This window comes from Eumetopias jubatus, unplaced genomic scaffold (assembly GCF_037043125.1).
Source record: "Eumetopias jubatus isolate StellerSeaLion01/CBP00866 unplaced genomic scaffold, mEumJub1_p1.0 scaffold_16, whole genome shotgun sequence".
Taxonomy (NCBI): domain Eukaryota; kingdom Metazoa; phylum Chordata; class Mammalia; order Carnivora; family Otariidae; genus Eumetopias; species Eumetopias jubatus.
The window spans coordinates 39,439,782-39,459,424 of record NW_028274822.1 but is presented as its reverse complement, the minus strand read 5'-3'; the positions used below and the strand labels follow the sequence as shown (position 1 = coordinate 39,459,424).

The window sequence follows — 19,643 nt, the reverse complement described above, 5'->3', positions numbered from 1 at the left end:
GATTCTTGGTTTCAGGTCAGGTTGTGGTCTCAGCATTGTAAGATCGAGTTCTGCCTTGGGCTCCACACTCAGCATGGAGTCTGATTCTCTCTCCCTCTCCCTCTGCCTCTCTCGTGCTCTCTCTTTCAAATAAATAAATCTTTTTTATAAAAATTGCAGATGACTCCTTGTGGATGTGAATGTAAATCTGCTCAAGAATCTATTGGGCTCCAGAATTTCCCAGGATGCCTATTCTGAACCTATTGTACCTTTGGTTGCCTCTAACACACACACACACACACACACACACACACACACACACACAGACACACACACACACACACACACACACATTTATAAATTACATACCTATGCTATTGTATTAGTACAGTATGCACATCATAAATTCTATTCAAAAACCTTGTGAATCAGAACAAACTCACTCCAAGCCTGAATTATTTTTATAAACAGCTATAGAAACCAAATGTTTTGTAAAATGCATACTTTAAAGTGTGTGTAGAAAAGGGCCTACTCTTACCTGAGTTTAGAGCACTTTTTGCATAATTTTTAGAATTAACTCTTTAGTAAAGGGCAACAAAGAGCACAGACAAAGGCTGAATTAAATTCATCCAGTCCAGGCTCTGGGTGATTTCCTGCTTTTTGAGTTCTGCTCCAGAAGGCAGTGAACAAATGGTGACTTCAATCTGTGAGTTCAGTTTTACTTTAAAAGGAGTAACAGTCACTGAAACTACATTTAATTTATTTTATTAAAATAACATAATCGAGGAACGACTGGGTAGCTGTTTTTTGTCAGGTACAATAAAAGCAAAACTAAAACCCAAATCAAGAAAGAAAATAAAAAAAATAAAGTTTAAAAATATAAATAAAAGTTCTAATCTTTTCTTGCAACTCCCTAAAATGTGCACACCCTACTTGAAAACTATAGTTTTAAAAGACATATAACAAAGGTGTTTGTAAGTACTCAGTTTGACAATTTAATGTCTCGGGGTAATAATTAATAGCCTCTCTTTTCCTCTCAAAAGTGTCTTAGTTTAAACAATGGGCTTATCAGCTCCCTAATATAACCCACTTATAAAGCATGTGAATCCTGAATTAAAATTTTTAACTGAATTAAAATTTACTTATAAACAAAGTCCAGCCTCAGCAGAATCATGTAGTAGGCATGCTCAACAGGCAGTATTTGGAGAATAAAAAATCCAATGCCCTTAGACTGTTTAATACTTTACCATAGGTCCCTTATTCTATAGTCTAAAACAAAAAAACAGTGTTTCCTTTTGAAACATGTTACCTACATGACTCTTGGAAACATCTCCAGTTTTATTGCCTGCTAGAAGTTCTCAATAAAATCTACTACTGAATTCTCAAAAGTAGATGCATGCTGCCAAAATATCACTTTAAAACTCTTATTTTCCTAGATTTAAAGATTTAGCCAATGACACCAATTGGGAATCACTTAAATTTCTAAATTTCAAGTACTCAAATAATGTAGTCATCATAGGAAATATGTGCCAAAAATTTAAATGTCCCATGTTACCATAAATACTATAGAATTACCAACAAACACCAAACTACAGAAGGTCCAGTTTTGCTCAGTGCAGTCCCAGCTATATAAATGATATCAGCATTATCATTAATAGCATCTATCAAAAAGTTCACTGGTTTGGATGCAAAACAATATGGTCAGAGCTGACTCTTTTTCAGATCTTCAATTGATTATTTATGCCTCTTGAATAAGTAAATGGCAATATGAAAAAATTCTTATTATTACCTTTCTGCACAGCTAATGGGATTTCTTGAAGTCTCCAGACTGACCAAGAATCAATTTTCATGTGAATCTTCTTCTTTCTTGATTTTTGTTGTTTTAAAGCTTCTTCAGCTTCTGCACGGTCAGTTTCTAGACTTTTAATGAGATGAATGGCCTCTGATAGCAATGTTCCCATTTCCTGCTTTAATTCTGGACACTTTTCATCTTAAAACAGAAATATGTATTCACATTTGTTAATAAATCAGTCTATAAAGGAGGTGGTGGGAACACAGGTACTAGTTGTATCATTATTCTTTTTAATATTTATATGTTTAATGAGAGAATTTTAGAAAAATTAATTAGCCTTTTAAGGACAGTTTTATTATAATAAAATCATAACATTAATTATAACCTTTGAAGACAAATTTTTAAGTGAACATTTTATAAAATAATTAGAATAATCTCAAGCAATATCTTCATGCATATTTTATCTAAAAATGTTTTCTTCATAAGCTATATTATAGAGCTTTATTTTTAAATTATGCTTGTGTTTCCTCTCATTCTATGACAAAAGCGAATCATAATGATTACATCAGATAAATACTGAAAATCCTCAGATGGGTCCTAGAAACAATACTTTGTATTCCTTATCAGAAAATAACATCCCTAGTTAGTCCTGCCAGGAATTCATTGTTTCCAAATTCCATTTATTTAGTTATAACACAAATTAACTCCTGTAATGAGAGATACTTGTGATTCCTGGTTCACAGCTCTGAAAAGATATGGTTTAATGTTAACAAAATGATTAACATGGGTATTCAATTCATCTATTTATACTAGAAACATGCAGAGCCTGTTATGTTCTGGGCAATACACTCTCTCCCCAGAGATAGATCAGTAAGGAAGATGGATATGGGTTCCACTCTGGTGAGATTTATACTTGTAAACAGTGACTTTTGCCAAAATGTGACATGACAAGAAGACATAAACGAACACAAAGTGTCAAGAAAGGCAAAGCTTCAAAGAGCTGAGGCTAGAGGAAAAACAGTAAAACTGGTTCAAAAAAAAAAGGCAACTTAATAGACCTCTGTTTTGTTTTGTTTTGATTTGGACAATAAAGCAATAATTTTCTGCTAGAAGATAATATTACATATTGGTTATAAGTACAATCTCAGTAGTCATACAGTTTCTACTTCTAACCTAGTAAGCTTATCAAAGAAATTCAGCATGCTGCCTGAGAAGAATTCTTGAGAAACAGGTTTCTCTATTGTAATGCATAAAAACTATCTTTTATGTACTGGCCCTTTATTTGGTCTATATTTATTTGGTCTACTCTCTTCTTTTTTCATATTCTACCACATCTTCGACACTTTATATCCTTAACTGTCTGGTTTTTTTCATGACAACATATACAGTGAACACTGTGTTCTCTAGCCAACTTATGATCTATTCAGTTTCTATAAAAATATCTCAGTCTGAAAAGTATAATTAAATTAATGCCACTTACATCACTTCTGATGCAATATAAATATGTTTTACCAAAGATGTCTATCATGTTGGTTAAGCGACTGCCTTCGGCTCAGATCATGATCCTGGAGTCCCTGGATCGAGTCCCACATCGGGCTCCCTGCTCAGCAGGGAGTCTGCTTCTCCCTCTGACCCTCCCATGCTCTCTCTCTCTCTCTCAAATAAATAAATAAATAAAATCTTAAAAAAAAACAAAAAAAACCAAGATATCTTTTGTACTGTTTCTATGATAGCATTCTAAAATAAATGCTGTGTTTATAACTTGAAATGTCTCCAATTCATTGTATTTAATCTCTCAATTTTTTTCTAGAATACCATCTCCATTTTACTGTTTCATACCAAGTAGGTAAGTAACCACCTGCAATTTTTTTTAGCACAAACACTTAATTACAATAAATCTCCCTCAACCTGATACTATCTTATACTTTGGGATCAAATGTATGAGTTTACAATAAACATAACTGCAATTAATTTAACTGTTATTATGCCCACTGACATATTAATCTTCTAGCATTTGTCATGTGAAAAATTAAGAAGTAACAAATGAGATTTTTTTTCTTCAGTGTAGATACAGTGAAAAGGAAACTAAAAACAGAGCCTCACTATAAGAGATAGCTTTGAAAACAAAATATTAGTACTTCTACAAAGTTCTGAATTCTTAGTTCTCTCTCATGAAAGGAAGATGTTTAACAAATTTTTGTGGTGAGGGAAGGAAGAGGTGTTTAATATAATATTAAGAATACATTCAAATATGTTGAAGTAATTTTAACACAAATTTTATTCCAATATGTAAATTACTATATATTTTATAAATTGTGACAAGATTTTAATCTTAATTTATACATATATATTATATATAAGATATAAATATAGCAGAGTCTCCATGTCCAGTGTGGTAGCCATGAATCACATGTGACCATTTACATTTAACATGTTAAAATTAAACTGAAAAATTAAATTCTCAGTCTTCCTAGCTACATTTCAAGCAGCTACTATATATGGCTAGTAGCTACTTTACTGGACGGTGGAAATAGAGAACACTTTTATTATCCCAGAAAGTACTACTGGACAGCACTGAATGACAGTTAGCTTCTTGGGAGATGGAGAGGGATCATTATACACTCAGGACCTAGAACAGTATATCATATAATAAATATTTGTTGAATTTTGTTGCTTAATCAAATGATACAGAAGGCTCTTTCCTCCATTAGACACTCAGAAGAGTTATAAAACTCTTAAAAATAATTATAGTAAAAATTAATAATATGTTAAATGAAAAGTCAATGAGCTTTTAAATATAATTTCACTGATTTAAGTATGAGGTACAACTTTACCTCTCTCTTCTGGTTTAACCTCTTTCACTGGTGTAGCAATACTCCAATCTCCCTTCTGGTCTTGTGTGGATGAAGTTCTGCTCCTATATAAAGTGAAAGAGGCAATCAATTAATAAAGAACTGCTTTACTTAAAGTTTAAAGGTAGTAAAACAAATTTTAGGTGATTCTCACATTAAATTTTAAATGTTTGTGGTGAAACTTACTATACATGCTAATGTTACTATCTAAGAGAGTAATATAGCAAAATTCTAATACGTAATGGGCTTTATATATCATGGTAAATTAATAGAAATTTAAAATCTGTTACAAATGACCTAAAAATATTTGAGGGGATATTAAAGAAGTTTTGTGGGTTTTTTTTTTAAGAAAATGAATTGGTGTTCCTTAGAGTTGCTATCAGAAAAAGGGGGTTTATTGAGAATAATTTGAGAGCTATTTATAACTTCAGTTTAGCAGTTTCCAGGGTACCATATAAAATACAAGGACCAAAAATGCTCTTTCAGATTTGAAATTAATAGGTTTTAGCAAAATGTCCAAATTAAAATGTTATTTCTTTTCTAAAGAATTTTTCTAGGGGTGCCTGGGTTAAGCATCTGCCTTGGGCCCAGGTCTTGATCTCAGGGTCCTGGGATCCAGCCCTGTGTCAGGCTCACTTAGCAGGGAGTCTGCTTCTCCCTCTCCCTCTGCTCTTCCCCCCACCACCCCATCCCTCATGCACTTGTGCATGTTCTCTCTCTCTCAAATAAATAAATAATAAATATCTTTAAAAAATTTTTTAAAAATAGTTTTTCTAGGTAAAGTTTTCATCGTATTTAAAAAGAAGTATTTTTCTTCTGATAAAAGTTATAAGAAAAACAGTATCAACAACAAAGCAGGGAGTGCTATTTTTATTAAATTATTATTTTTTCTGTTAAAGAAGTATTACAAATTAAAGGAAGTTTGTACATACCAAAACTCATAATATAAAATAATCTATACTAATTCATTCTTTTTAGATATAACAGAATATAACACTCTAATGATACTTCAATTTTTATAAAATTAGAGTCATAAAATATTGCATGCTACCTTAGTTACATGACATTGTTTCCTGTATATTTGACTACAGTTTACTATTTCTGATGGCTGCACACTATTTGTCTCATTGTTGTTCCACAATTTATTTAGGAAAGCCTGTTTATTATGAGGTCGGGGAATATTCATCATATTTTCTCCTTTAGTTTTAATTTCATTTTTAAATATTTTTGTTAAATAATCTATTTTTCTTGATTGAAAATAAAAAAATGTTGAATATGTTGCACACTTGAAACTAATGTAACATTATATGTCAACTATACTCAAAAAACTAATTAAAAATAAAAAAATTCATACCACAAAAAATAAATAAGTAAATAAATAAATAATAAAAACATGGGTGTTGCTGGAGGGAGAGTCTGGCGGGGCAGGGATAATTGGGTGATGGGCATTAAGGAGGGCATTTCATGTAACATGCACTGGGTGTAATATGCAACTGACCAATCACTAAATTCTACTTCTGAAACTAATAAAGAAAATAATTAAAATAAAGAAAAATAATTGTCCCAGCAAATAATGCTCTCCCTACTGGTTTGTGATACACTAAATTGTTGCACATAATTGAATCTATTTTTGTGTATTTTTTTCAAAATTTAGTTAATTTTTAGACCAGCAAAATTGTTTTCTTTTTTCTTTCTTTTTTATTTGAGAGTGAGAAGGAGCAGGAACGGGAAGGGGCAGAAGGAGAGGGAGGACTCCCTGCTGAGTAGGGAGCCCGACATGGGACTTGATCCCAGCATCCTGGGATCATGACCTGAGCTGAAGGCAGATGCTTAACCGACTGAACAACCCAAGCACCCAATTCTTATTTTTTTTAATTGAGGCAAAAGTCCCATAACATAAAATTAACCATTTGGAAGTGTAAGCTTAAATGGCATTTACTACACTCAATGTTGTGAATATCACCCCCATCTAGTGCCAAAACATGTTTATCACCTTAGAAGAACTGCCCCTTATTTTGTTTAAAATATGGAACGCTTCATGAATTTGTGTGTCATCCTTGCACAGTGACCATGCTAATCTTCTCTGTATCGTTCCAGTTTTAGTATATGTGCTACCGAAGCAAGCTTCTTATTTATTAAGCAATCTCTCCCCGTTCTCTCTACCAGCCCCTGCCAAGAACCGATGTGCTTCCCATCTCTATGATTTACCTGTTATGGATATTTCATATAAATGGAATCATACAAAAGGTAACTTTTATGTCTTGCTTCTTTTAACTTAGCATGGTGCTTTAGAAGTTTATCCATGTTACAGCATGCATCAAAATTTTATTACTTTTTATGCTTGAATAATATTCCATTGTATAGCTATACCAACCTTTATTTATACATTAGTCTACTGAAAAAAATTTTTTAATTCAATTAGCCAACATATAGTACATCATCAGTTTCAGATGTAGTGTTCAACAGTTCATCAGTTGCATGTAACACCCTATGCTCATCACATCAAGTGCCCTCCTTAAATGCCCATCACCCAATTATCCCATCCCCCTACCCACCTCCCCTCCAGCAATTCTGTTTGTTTCCTACAGTTAAAAATTTCTCGTTTTTTCTCCCTCTCTGAGACTTCCCAGTTTTCCCTCCCTTCCCCTATGATCCTCTGCACTGTTTCTTATATTAGACATATGAGTGAAACCACATGATAATTGTCTTTCCAGTTCCATCCATGCCGATGTAAATGGTAGGTATTCATCCTTTCTGATGGCTGAGTAATATTCTCTTGTGTGTGTGTGTGTGTGTGTGTGTGTGTGTGTGTGTGTGTGTATACACACACACAATATCATCTTTATCCATTCATCTGTCCATGGACATCTTGAGATGGCTCTTTCCACAGTTTGGCTATTATGGATATTGCTGCTACGAACATTGGGGTGGAGGTGTCCCTTCGGATAAATAAATTTGTATCTTTGGGGTAAATACCTAGTAGTGTAATTGCTCCATCATAGGGTAGCTCTATTTTTAACTTCTTCAGGAACCTCAAACTGTTTTCCAGAGTGGCTGTACCAGCTTGCATTCCCACCAACAGTGTAAGAGGGTTCCCCTTTCTCCACATCCTCAATAACATTTGTTGTTTCCTGTCTTGTTAATTTTAGCCATTCTTACTGGTGTGAGGTGGTATCTCATTGTGGTTTTGATTTGTATTTCCCTGATGCCAAGGGATGTGGAGCATTTTTTCATGTGTCTGTTGGCCATTTGTATCTTTTCTTTGGAGAACTGTCTGTTCTTGTCTTCTGCCCATTTCTTGACTGGATTATTTGGTTTTTGGGTGTTGAGTTTGATAAGTTTTTTACAGATCTTGGATATTAGCCCTTTATCTGATGTCATTTGCAAGTATCTTCTCCCATTCCATAGGTTGCCTTTTAGTTTTGTTGACTGTTTCCTTTGCTGTTCAGAAGCTTTTGATCTTGATGAAGTCCTAATAGTTCATTTTTACTTTTGTTTTCCTTGCCTTTGGAGACATATCTATCAAGAAGTTGCTGCAGCCAAGGTCAAAGAGGTTGCTGCTTGTGTTCTCCTCTAGGATTTTGATGGACTTCTGTCTAGCATTTAGGTCTTTCATCCATTTTGAGTTTATCTTTGTGTATGGTGTAAGATAATGGTCCAGTTTCATTCTTCTACATTGTTCATTCTTGGACATGTGGCTGTCCAATTTTCCCAGCACCATTTATTGAAGAGACTGTCCTTTTTCCATTGGACATTCTTTCCTACTTTGCCAAAGATTAGTTGAGCATAGAGTTGAGGGTCCATCCATTTCTGGGTTCTTTATTCTATTTCATTGATCTATGTGTTTGTTTTTGTGCAGTACCATACTATCTTGATGATGACAGCTTTGAAATATAGCTTGAAGTCAGGCATTGTGATGCCTTCAGCTTTGGTTTTCCTTTTCAACATTCCTCTGGCTATTCAGGGTCTTTTCTGGTTCCATACAAATTTTAGGATTATTTGTTCCAGCTCTGTGAAAAATGTCGATGGTATTTTGATAGGGATTGCACTGAATGTGTAGATTGCGCTGGGTAGAATAGACATTTTAACAATATTTATTCTTCCAATCCATGAGCATGGGATGTTTTTCCACTTCTTTGTATCTTCCTCAATTTCTTTCATAAGTGTTCTGTAGGTTTTAGAGTACAGATCCTTTATCTCTTTAGTTAGGTTTATTCCTAGGTGTCTTATGGTTTTCAGTGCAATTGTAAATGGGATCGATTCCTTAATTTCTCTTTCTTCTGTCTCATTGTTACTGTGGAGATATGCAACTGATTTCTGCACATTGATTTTATATCCTGCCATGTTACTTAATTCTTATAGGAGTCCTGGAAATTTTGGGGTAGAGTCTTGGGTTTTCCACATAAAGTATCATGTCATCTGCAAAAAGTGAGAATTTGACTTCTTTGCCAATTTGAATGCCTTTTATTTCTTTTTGTTGTCTGATTGCTGAGGCTAGGATTTCCAGTACTATGTTGAACAACGGTGGTGAGGGTAGGTATCCCTGTCATGTTCCTGACCTTAAGGGAAAAGCTCTCAGTTTTTTCCCATTGAGAATGATATTCACCGTGGGCTTTTTGTAGATGGCTTTTATGATACTGAAGTATGTTCCCTCTATCCCTACGCTGTGGAGAGTTTTAATCAAAGAAGAATGCTGTATTTTGTCAAATGCTTTTTCTGCATTAATTGAGAGGATACAGTTCTTGTCCTTTCTTTTACTAATGTGATGTATCATGTTGATTGATTTGTGAATGTTGAACCACCCTTGCAGCCCAGGAATAAATTCCACTTGGTCGTGGTGAATAATCCTTTTAATGTACTGTTGGATCATACTGGCTAGTATCTGGGTGAGAATTTTGGCATCCACATTCATCACGGATATTGGTCTGTAATTCTTTTTGGTGAGGTCTTTGTCTGGTTTTGAGATCAAGGTAATGCAGGCCTCTTATAGAACGAGTTTCAAAGTTTTCTACTGAAAAAATTTGAGGTTGTTTCCTCCTTTTGGCTATGGTGAGTACTGATGATATGAACATTTGTATATAAGATTTTGTTTGAACACCTGTTTTGAAATGTTTTCTGTATATACCTCAGAGTGGAATTGCTGTGTCATATGGTAATTCTAGGATTAACTTTTTGAGGAACCACCAAACTGTTTTTCAAAGTGACTAAACCATTTTACATTCCCACCAGCAATGCATGAGGTTTCCAATGTCGAATAAAAGTGAGAAGAGCTAGCATCCTTGTGCCATTCCTGATCTTAGGTTGAAAAATTTCGGATTTTACCATTAAGTATAATGTCAGTTGAAGGTTTTTCATAAATGTCCATCATGCTTTCTAATCTGTTCTTGTCTGTTTTTTGAGTGTTTTTTATCATGAAAAGGTGTTGGATTTTGCCACGTTTCCACATTGAGATGTTCACATGGATTTCCCCCCCTTCATTTTATTACTGTGGATATATTACATTTTTTTTTTTATTTTGAAATACCCTTACACACCTGGGAGAAATGTCACTTGGTCATGACATGTAATTCTATTAATATGCTGCTAGGTTCAGGTTGCTAGGATTTCATTGAAGATTCTTGAATCTATAGTCATAAAGCCATTGGTCTACATTTCTTTTTCTTATGATGTTTTTATCTGGCTTTAGTATCAGGATAATGCTGGCCTCATAGAATGGTTGAAAAGTGCTCCTTTCTCTTCTAATTTTTGAAAGAGTTAGAGAAGCATTGGTATTAATTCTTCTTTGAATGTTCAATAGAATTTACCAGTCAAGTCTTTTGGTCCTGGGCTTTTTCTTTTTTGGGAGATATTTGATTCCTGATTTAATCTCTTTACTTGTTACAAATCTGTTAGATTTTCTACTTCTTCCTCAATCAGTTTTGATAGTTTATGTGTTCCTAGGAATTTGTCTATTTCATCTTGGTTATCTAAATTTGTTGTTCATAGTATTATCAATTATTCATAGTATTATAATCATTTTTATTTCTGTGAGATCTGTAGTAATATCCCCAATTTTTTGATGATTTTCATAATTCAAGTCTTTTTTCTTTGCTAGTCTAGCCAAAGGTTTGTGAATTTGGTTAATCTTTTCAAAGAAACAACTTGTTTTCATTGTACTATTCATTGTTTTTTTTATTCTTGACTTCATTTATTTTTGCACTAATCTTTATAATTTCCTTTCTTTTCATAGCTTTAGCACATTCATTCTTTTCTAGTTCTGTAAGGTATAGAGTTAGGTTACTGGATTTGGGATCTTCTTTTTTAATGTTAGCATTTATGTCTATAAATTGCCCTGCGAGCATTACTTTTGTTATATCCCATAAATTCTGGTATATTGTATTTTCATTTTCATTCATTTCAAAGTATCTTCTAATTTCTTCTGTGATTACAGCCTTTATTCACTGAGTTTTTTTGAGCATGTTGTTTAAAATCCACATTTACCTGGACTTCCTAGGTTTCTTTCTGTTATTGATTTCTAGTCTCATTCCATTAGGTCAGAAAGGATACTTGTTATGATTTCAGTCTTTTTTTATTCTATTGAGATTTGTTATATAGCTTAACATATGACCTATCCTGAATAATGTTCAATGTCAACAGGAAAGGAATGTGTTTTCTACTGCTATTGGGTGGTGTGTACTATATAAGTCTGTTACGCCTAGATTGTTCTAGTGCTGTTCAAATCTTTTTCATTACTGATCTTTTTTTTAGTTCTTTTTTTTAAGTTCTTTAAAAAAAACTTAAGTTCTTTAAGTTCACATTCTTGAAAGTGAGGATAGAGTGAATTCTCAAACTCTTACTATAGAACTGCGTATTTCTTACTTTAATTCTGTCAGTTTATACTTCATGCATTTTGAGGTTGTATTTTGGGTATGTATATAATTTTGATATCTTCTTGATGGAATGGCCCTTTTATCAAGATGTTAAATATTGTTTCTTATAATATGCTTCGATCATTTTGTGTTATATTAGTTTAGCTACCCCAGCTCTCTTTTGGTTACTATTTTCATGGAATATATTTTTTATCCTTTTACTTTCAACATACTGTGTCTCTGGATCTCAAGTGAGTCTCTTATAGACAGCATATAATTGAATCATGTACTTTTATCCATTCTATCACTATCTTTTAACAAAGTTTAATCCATTTAATACATTTAATCCATTTAGTCTATTTTCATGAAAAGCAATTACTATTAAGGAAGGACTTACTTCTGCCATTTTGCTAGTTTTCTATAATACTTAAATATTTTTCATTTTTAATTTCTCCATAATTGCCTCCTTTGGTGATTAGTCGAATTTCCCTAATGTATTTAGTTTCCTTATTGGATTTATGTTGGTGTTTTTGTTTTATAGAATTTTTCCTAGTGGTTCATTGGAGATTACAAATAACATCTTATCTTCATAAAAATTAAGTTTGAATTAAAATCAATGCAGTTTCAGTAGTATAAAAAAAAAACACCTCTGTTCCTTTATACCTCTGTTCCCTTCATGTTGTCATTTCTACAAATTACACATTTATACATTGTGTGCCCATTAATATAGAATTATAATTTTATCCATTTAAAATTATATAGAAAAATAAGAGATGCAAAATAAAAATGAAATCATACTGACTTTTAGATCTATTTTTGTAGCTACCTTATTGTTTTTATTTCTTCATATGGCTTCAAGTTACTGTCTAATGTCCTTTCATCTCTGCTTAAAAGACTACCTGTAGGATTTCTGATAGAACAGTCTGCTACAGATGGAGCCCCTCAATTTTTGTTTATCTGGAAATATCTTAATTTCTCCTTTATTTTTGAAGGACACTTCTGCAAGAATCAGAATTCTTGTTTGACAGGCTTTTTTTTTTCCTTCCAGCATTTTAAATGTGCCATTCCACTGGCCTCTGGCCTCCATTACTGCTTTTTTTTTTTAAGATTTTATTTTTTACTTGAGAGAGAGCACAGAGTGAGAGGGAGAAGCAGACTCCCTGCTAAGCAGAGAGCCCAAAGTAGGGGTCCATCCCGGGACCCTGATATCATGACCAGAGCTGGAAGCAGATGCTTAACCCAATGAGCCGCCCACATGCCCTTGGTCTCCAAAATTTCTGATGAGAAATTGACTGTCACTTTTATTGAGGATCCCTTACTCATGATGAGTCACTTCTTTCTCACTGCTTTCAAGATACTTTGTCCCCGGCTTTCAATGACTTGACTATAATGTGTGTATCTCTGAGTTTATCCTGCATTGAGTTCACTGAGTTTTAGTAAATTATAAATTCATGTCTTTCATCAAATTTGGAGATTTTTAGCCAATGTTTCTTCAAATATTCCTTCTCCCCCTTTTTCTCTTCCCTAGTACTCTTGGACTCCCATTATGCATATATTTGTATTTGTGATTATGTCCCTCAGATCTATTAGGCTCTGTTCATTTTACTTCATTCTTTTGTCTTTCTGCTCCTCAGCCTGAATAATTTCAATTAGCCTATTTTTTTTTAATTTTATTTTATTATGTTATGTTAATCACCATATATTACATCATTAGTTTTTGATGTAGTGTTCCATGATTCATTGTTTGCATATAACACCGAGGGCTCCATTTAGTAGGTGCCCTCTTTAATACCCATCACCAGGCTAACCCACCCCCCTCCCCTCTAGAACCCTCAGTTTGTTTCTCAGAGTCCATAGTCTCTCATGGTTCGTCTTCCCCTCCGATTCCCCCCCTTCATTTTTCCCTTCCTACTTTTTTTTTTTAACATATAATGTATTATTTGTTTCAGAGGCACAGGTCTGTGATTCAACAGTCTTACACAATTCACAGCATTTACCATAGCACATATTCTCCCCCCATGTCTATCACCCAGCCACCCCATCCCTCCCACCCCCCCCCACCACTCCAGCAACCCTCAGTTTGTTTCCTGAGGTTAAGAATTCCTCATATCAGTGAGATCATATGATACATGTCTTTCTCTGATTGACTTATTTCGCTTGGCATAATACCCTCCAGTTCCATCCACATCGTTGCAAATGGCAAGATTTCGGTTTTTGGATGGCTGCATAATATTCCATTGTGTATATACACCACATCTTCTTTATCCATTCATCTGTTGAAGGACATCTTGGCCCTTTCCATAGTTTGGCTATTGTGGACATTGCTGCTACAAACATTGGGGAGCACGTACCCCTTCGGATCCCTACATTTGTATCTTTGGGGTAAATACCCTGTAGTGCATCAATTGGCCTATTTTCAAGTTCACGGATTCTTTCTCTGCCAGTTCAAATCTATTGATGAACATCTCTAATTATTTTTTCACCCAATTATTATACTTTTCATCTCCAGAATATCTGCTTGGTTCTTTTTTATAATTCCTATTTCTTTATTGATAATCTTAACTCGTTGAGACATTAGTCTCCTGGTTTTAACTGTTTGTCCATGGTTTCCTTTATCTCTTTGAGAATATTTAAGATAGCTGATTTAGTTATTGTCCAAAAAGTCCAACATTTAATCTTTCTCAGGGCCATTTTTTAAATTTTCTTTTTCTTTTTTTCCCCTTTTTAGTGAGACAAACTTTTCTTTTTTCTTTGTCTGCTTTATGATTTTCTGTAGAAAGCTGGACATTTTAAGTAGTTCAATGTGAAATGGAAATAAGATTACCTTCCCTCTGTTGAGTTTGTTGTTGATGCTTATTGTGGGTTGTTCTTTCTTTGTTTAGTAGTTCTTCTAAACACATTTGATAATGTATGTATTCTTTGTCATGTGTGGGTACTGAACTAAGTGTTTCATTAGCTTACTGGTAAACTTATGTTTTCTCCAAGTTATCTTAAATACCTAGAGTCAAAAAAAAAAAGAAAAAGAAAGGAAAGGAAAAGAAGGGAAAAGGACAAGGAAAAGGAAAAAAAAATACTCTTCTTATCTTAGCAGATGGGCTCTTTTGAAGTATTCCTTCAATGCTTACCCAGGCTGTTTACAGCTCTACTTCTACTTTTAACTGTTGCCTGCACAGATCCTAAAGGTCAGCTAGAGATAAAAGATCAGGGTCTTAGGTTTTCCCTGAGCATGTGCCTAGCTCTGGTCATATGCGTGCACTTCTTGATTCTGCAGTATAGATAACAGCTTTGAAAAATTCTATTTCCCCCATGTATGTCTTCTTTCCCAGGCATTTTGGTTTGTCTAATGTTTGTCCCAACTGTTATTCACAGCTTCAGACAGTGGTGGCAAGTATATGCCTTTAAATGCTTTCAGTAAACACTGCCTCTAAGTGGTTCCAGCTGAGTGATTGCTTCAAGTCAGGCAAAACAAAGACAAGCCTTTGTGCTGGTTCTTCAAGAAGTCATCAGACAGGTCAAAACACTGAAACACAATTCTTTGAGAATAAGGTCCATATTGTTTTCTCTGGCACTAGCAATCTGCAGCACAAATACAGGCTGCTCTCTTCATGGCCACCACTGATTTGGGGGCTAGAGAATGGCAAGTGGGCAATTTATAGTGCCACAGTGCTCTCTTAATGCAATACAACAGACTCATTAACTTTCACCCTAGTTGTTGTCTTTTACTAAGTTCAGATTTCTACAAAAGTTGATTCTGACAAATTTTTGCCAACATTTTTTTGTGGTGGGACAGAGCCCCAGAGATTTCTATTCTGCCATTTTCAGTGATAACCTAATTGTTATCTTTTCAAAAAAAATGCATTTTAATAACAAATATGAAAAATTCTGCTTTTATTTCTTTTGAAATAAAACTAATCTACAGCACCTTAATCATTAAAATTTGAACTTAAAAACAACTTAAAAAGAATGAAAGGTGCTTACCATTCCTCAAGAGAAGTTTCAAACTGTCAAAATAAAAGATCTCAATAAAAATCAAATTTTAAATATCTCAAAAAATAATAGTAGACTAGCTTACATTAGAACTCACTGATAAAACTATAAGTACTCCACTTCACAGACCCCATTATATTTTTGTCATACTATACTCTGTTATTTCTAAAACAGATACATACTTCTACTACCTAGTCCTTTTATTACTCCCACCTAATTGTTCTTACCTTTCATCTGTGTTTCTAAACCTTATTACTTCATCAAGGGCCTGTTCAATGCCACTTACTCCCAAAAGACTTTCCATATAATCAGAAGTGCATTATATCTATTAAATTTTAATATATAACCAAAGAGTGAAAAACACTCTGGTAAGTTCCAAATATTTAGCTTTCCATAGTGTCCCTCTTTTAGACCATAAACTCCACGGTAGGAGTCATGTTCTACAAAATATTCTAAGAGTATCCTGGGCTATAAGAGACACAAATTACCAAAAACACAAGGGATACATAATCATAATTTTATGGGTTTCATAGATAATGTCTAATTCCAGATGTTAGCTGGGCATACATGATTACTTCTCTTCAATTCCCATGTCATCCAATATTTCTGGAGAAAGGTATATATGTATGCCAATAAAATCACTGTGACATATATTTTAGAAAAATTCCCACATATAGAAAGAAAACAGATAAGACTGTCAGTGAAAATAGAGCAAAGAAAAATATAACTCAGAAGAAAAAATGAAGACCATTTCAGGGCAGGTAAAAGGCTTCTCTGTGGAGCTCATGAAAAATTCCTAGTATGTAAGAATAAGTAGGTGATAATCAAAGTAAATAACTGACGGCCTGCCTGTGGTGAGGTAGACTAGTATTATTGCTTTCCACTCTCAGAATCCAGAATACATGGCTGAGAAGATGGCTTCTTGTCATTGCCATGAGAATAACTCTCTAGCCACACTGGAGATCTGACTAGGATGGAGAGGCTAAGAATGGAAGTTGTGGTTCTAGAGAGAAACAAAACAGAGCCTACATAACTAGCAGAATCTCACATAAAAACAAACAAGTGGATAAAGGAAAAATAAAGGCTGATTCATCAATGCATGAAAATACTTGAAGGTGCTACAACAAACTCAAATGTATGCTTATTTAAGTAAAAAGACAGTCCCTCAAGTCCTTGCCTAAACATATTACCTCCTATTTACAAAGAATTCCAGTATAATTTTTTATTTACTGGATAAAAGCCTTTAATGTAAGAAGGCTCTGACAGCTGCTAAGAAGCAAACAAATAACAGCAACAACAAAAACAACAAAACCAGCAAAAAACTTATGCTCACAACCATTTATCAGTCTGGTCCATCATTTATAAATACAAAAAACAAAAAAAGTATACAAATATTTGAGGAAAGATTAGAGCACTAAAAAAACAAAATTTACTTAAGATATAACATATACCGGAATGGATATAAGTGATATAATAACAAATTCAAGGCATATATATATTTCTCCATAATATTAAAAAAATCGGAAGATGAAATTTAGTATAAGAATGTTGTTATCCAAATATGAAAAAGACTGAAATAGTAATCATTTCATTATATATATATGATACATATGAGATCTATATAGGAGAATTTAGTTTATTGTAAAATTTACATTACAAATCAAGAGATTTGTGTATATATGAGAATTTAGTTCATTGTAAAATTTACATTACAAATATATGAGATATATATGAGATTATATATGTGAATTTAGTTTATTGTAAAATTTACAATATATATATGTATGAGATATATATATATATACGAGAATTTGTTTTTTGTAAAATTTACATTACAAATCAAGGGAGATGGACAAGTCAATGAATGATATAAGGATAGTTTAAACAATTATTTAGAAGAGATAAAGTACGTGCCTCATGCCATAAAGTAGTAAACTTCAGATTTGAAAAAGCCAAAGTGTAAAAAAGGAAGTATTGAAAATAGTAAAATATTTTAATAATCTTGATATGAGGAAAATTTTGTTAGATGATACAAAATTTGTCAGATAAGGGATCGATTTTACATACAAATTTCTCTATGAAAGAGTACTATAAATAATTTAAAAATTAGTATAAGCAGAAAAAAAATTTTGTGACAAAAGAGATAAAAAAATACTTCTACACATATATAAAAATTAACAAACACAAGAAAAAAATTGGGAAAACTATATGAACAGTAATTAACAGAAAATTAAATGCAAAAGGGCAGAAAGCATAGGATGCTTTATTTATGTGTGCCAACTGATCTATATGTATTTATCCATATCTATGTATATGCATATACACTTATATACACACAGATGTATGTTAAATGAAAACTATATATATATTAATATGTAAAAGAACCAATAATTTAACATTAAGTTTTCATCAACTTGACCATCTCCCTCATTACCTCATACTTAGACCTCCCTTCTAAACTAGTTTCAGTATTTGCTACACTGCTGAACTTTTTTTATGCTAACAGTATAATAGATTTAATGGAATCTAAAAAACTCTGAAGAGACTAAATTCATCTACATAATAAAAAAACTGATGAATGCAGTTGTTTGATATCCTATTACATTTTATATGTAATATTACAAGCTTATTTTAAAATGTATATGTACCAAGAATAACCAAAGAAGTATAAAAAGGGAAAAAAAGAGGGAACCACCATACCAGATAGTAAAACATATTATGAAGCATGTTTAGTAAAATAAGGTATTGTAATAGAGAGGTAAAATTAACCATTAGAATGATGCAGTCAGGAATAGATATAATCATATATGAAAACATGATATAGGATAGATACTGTACAGCTGATTTCTAAGAAATGACTGGATTTTGCAACGAAATTAATGTTAAGAAAAGTAATTTTTCATATTTTTATGAATGAAAATAACTACCTATTCCATTCTTTGTGTCTACACACAAAAATAACAATTTCACATTGTTCAACAAATAAATCTCAAGCAAAAACTTTACAATTTTAGAAGAAATATAAGAAAACTTTTTTAGGACTCTGCAGTAAGAGTTGTTAAACATGATGCAAAACACTTCAAATAAAGGGAAAATGATAAATGTAAGTATATTAAAATTAAAAACTTATTTTAACTAAGAGATATCATAAAGTAAAAAGACAAGTCAAACTGAGAGAGTAACAAACTAAAAGTAGTAATTTGTTCCTACAGGCCAATAAGAAAATCCAAATAAACCCAAAAGAAAATGGACGAAAGATAAACAGGCAGAGAAGAGAATGAGCATTCAATGAGTATATTATTAGATCCTAAGCTAATTAATAATAGGAAATATTATCCCTTGGTTTTGGAAACTGGTAACACACTCCTGCATACTACAGAAACTTACCATCGGGCTGATTTATATAACAGTTCTAAGAAGCCATGTGAAGTTGAAGCATCACAAGAATTATCTGATTGGGTTTAATCTCATAACACAAAAGCCATGGACATATTATTTTTTTTCTTTAACATCATTTAGTTTCCTTTAATTAATTTTTATGTTATCTTAAATAGTACTGTTTTATTAAAATAGATATCATTTTACAACAGTTTAAGACTTAACAGAAAAGTTGGAAAGATAATACAGAGATTTCATAAATATTCTGGACCACATTTTCCGTATTTTAACATCTTACATTAGGATAGTACATTTGTTACAATTAATTAAGCAGTATTGATACATTATTACTAACTGAAGTTTTTTGTTCCAATTTTCTTAATTTTTTTAATTGAGATAAAATTTGTGTTTAGAACACGAGGCCTATTTGAGAGATACTGTAGAATTACAATGGCATTTTGAAGATAAAGCTTATCAACTAAAACATTTTGAGGAACAAAAGGCAAAATTGGAAGAAGCTAATGCAAAGCTTCAAGCAGACATAGACTACATGAATATATGATTTGCAAACATTTTCTTCCATTATGTAGGTTGTGTTTCACTTTCTTGATAATGTCCCTTGATGTACAAAATACAAAAGTTCTTAATATTGATGAAGTTCAGTTTATCCTTTTTTTCTTTTGTTACTTATGTTTTTGGTGTCATATCTAAGAATTCATAGCAAAATCCCAGGTCATGAAGATTTACCTCTGTGTTTTCTTCTATGAGTGTTATGGTTTTAACACTTACATTTAAGTCTTTGATATA

At 32.8% G+C, this 19,643-nt stretch overlaps 1 protein-coding gene and 1 non-coding gene across 2 annotated transcripts in view; both read right to left on the bottom strand.

Annotated features, from left to right (window-relative positions):
* Positions 1-19,643, bottom strand: part of CCDC178 (coiled-coil domain containing 178) — a 410,690-nt gene that overhangs the window by 365,790 nt on the left and 25,257 nt on the right. Inside the window, exons 4-6 of the mRNA XM_028098190.1 lie at positions 15,450-15,472; positions 4,606-4,688; positions 1,769-1,969 (exon numbers count right to left, since the gene is read on the bottom strand). Of these exons, the coding sequence (XP_027953991.1) occupies positions 1,769-1,969; positions 4,606-4,688; positions 15,450-15,472 (307 nt within the window). The remainder of the gene's footprint in view (positions 1-1,768; positions 1,970-4,605; positions 4,689-15,449; positions 15,473-19,643) is intronic.
* Positions 6,644-6,746, bottom strand: LOC114205120 (U6 spliceosomal RNA). The gene has a single exon (XR_003608321.1). It is a non-coding gene; the product is annotated as a U6 spliceosomal RNA (small nuclear RNA).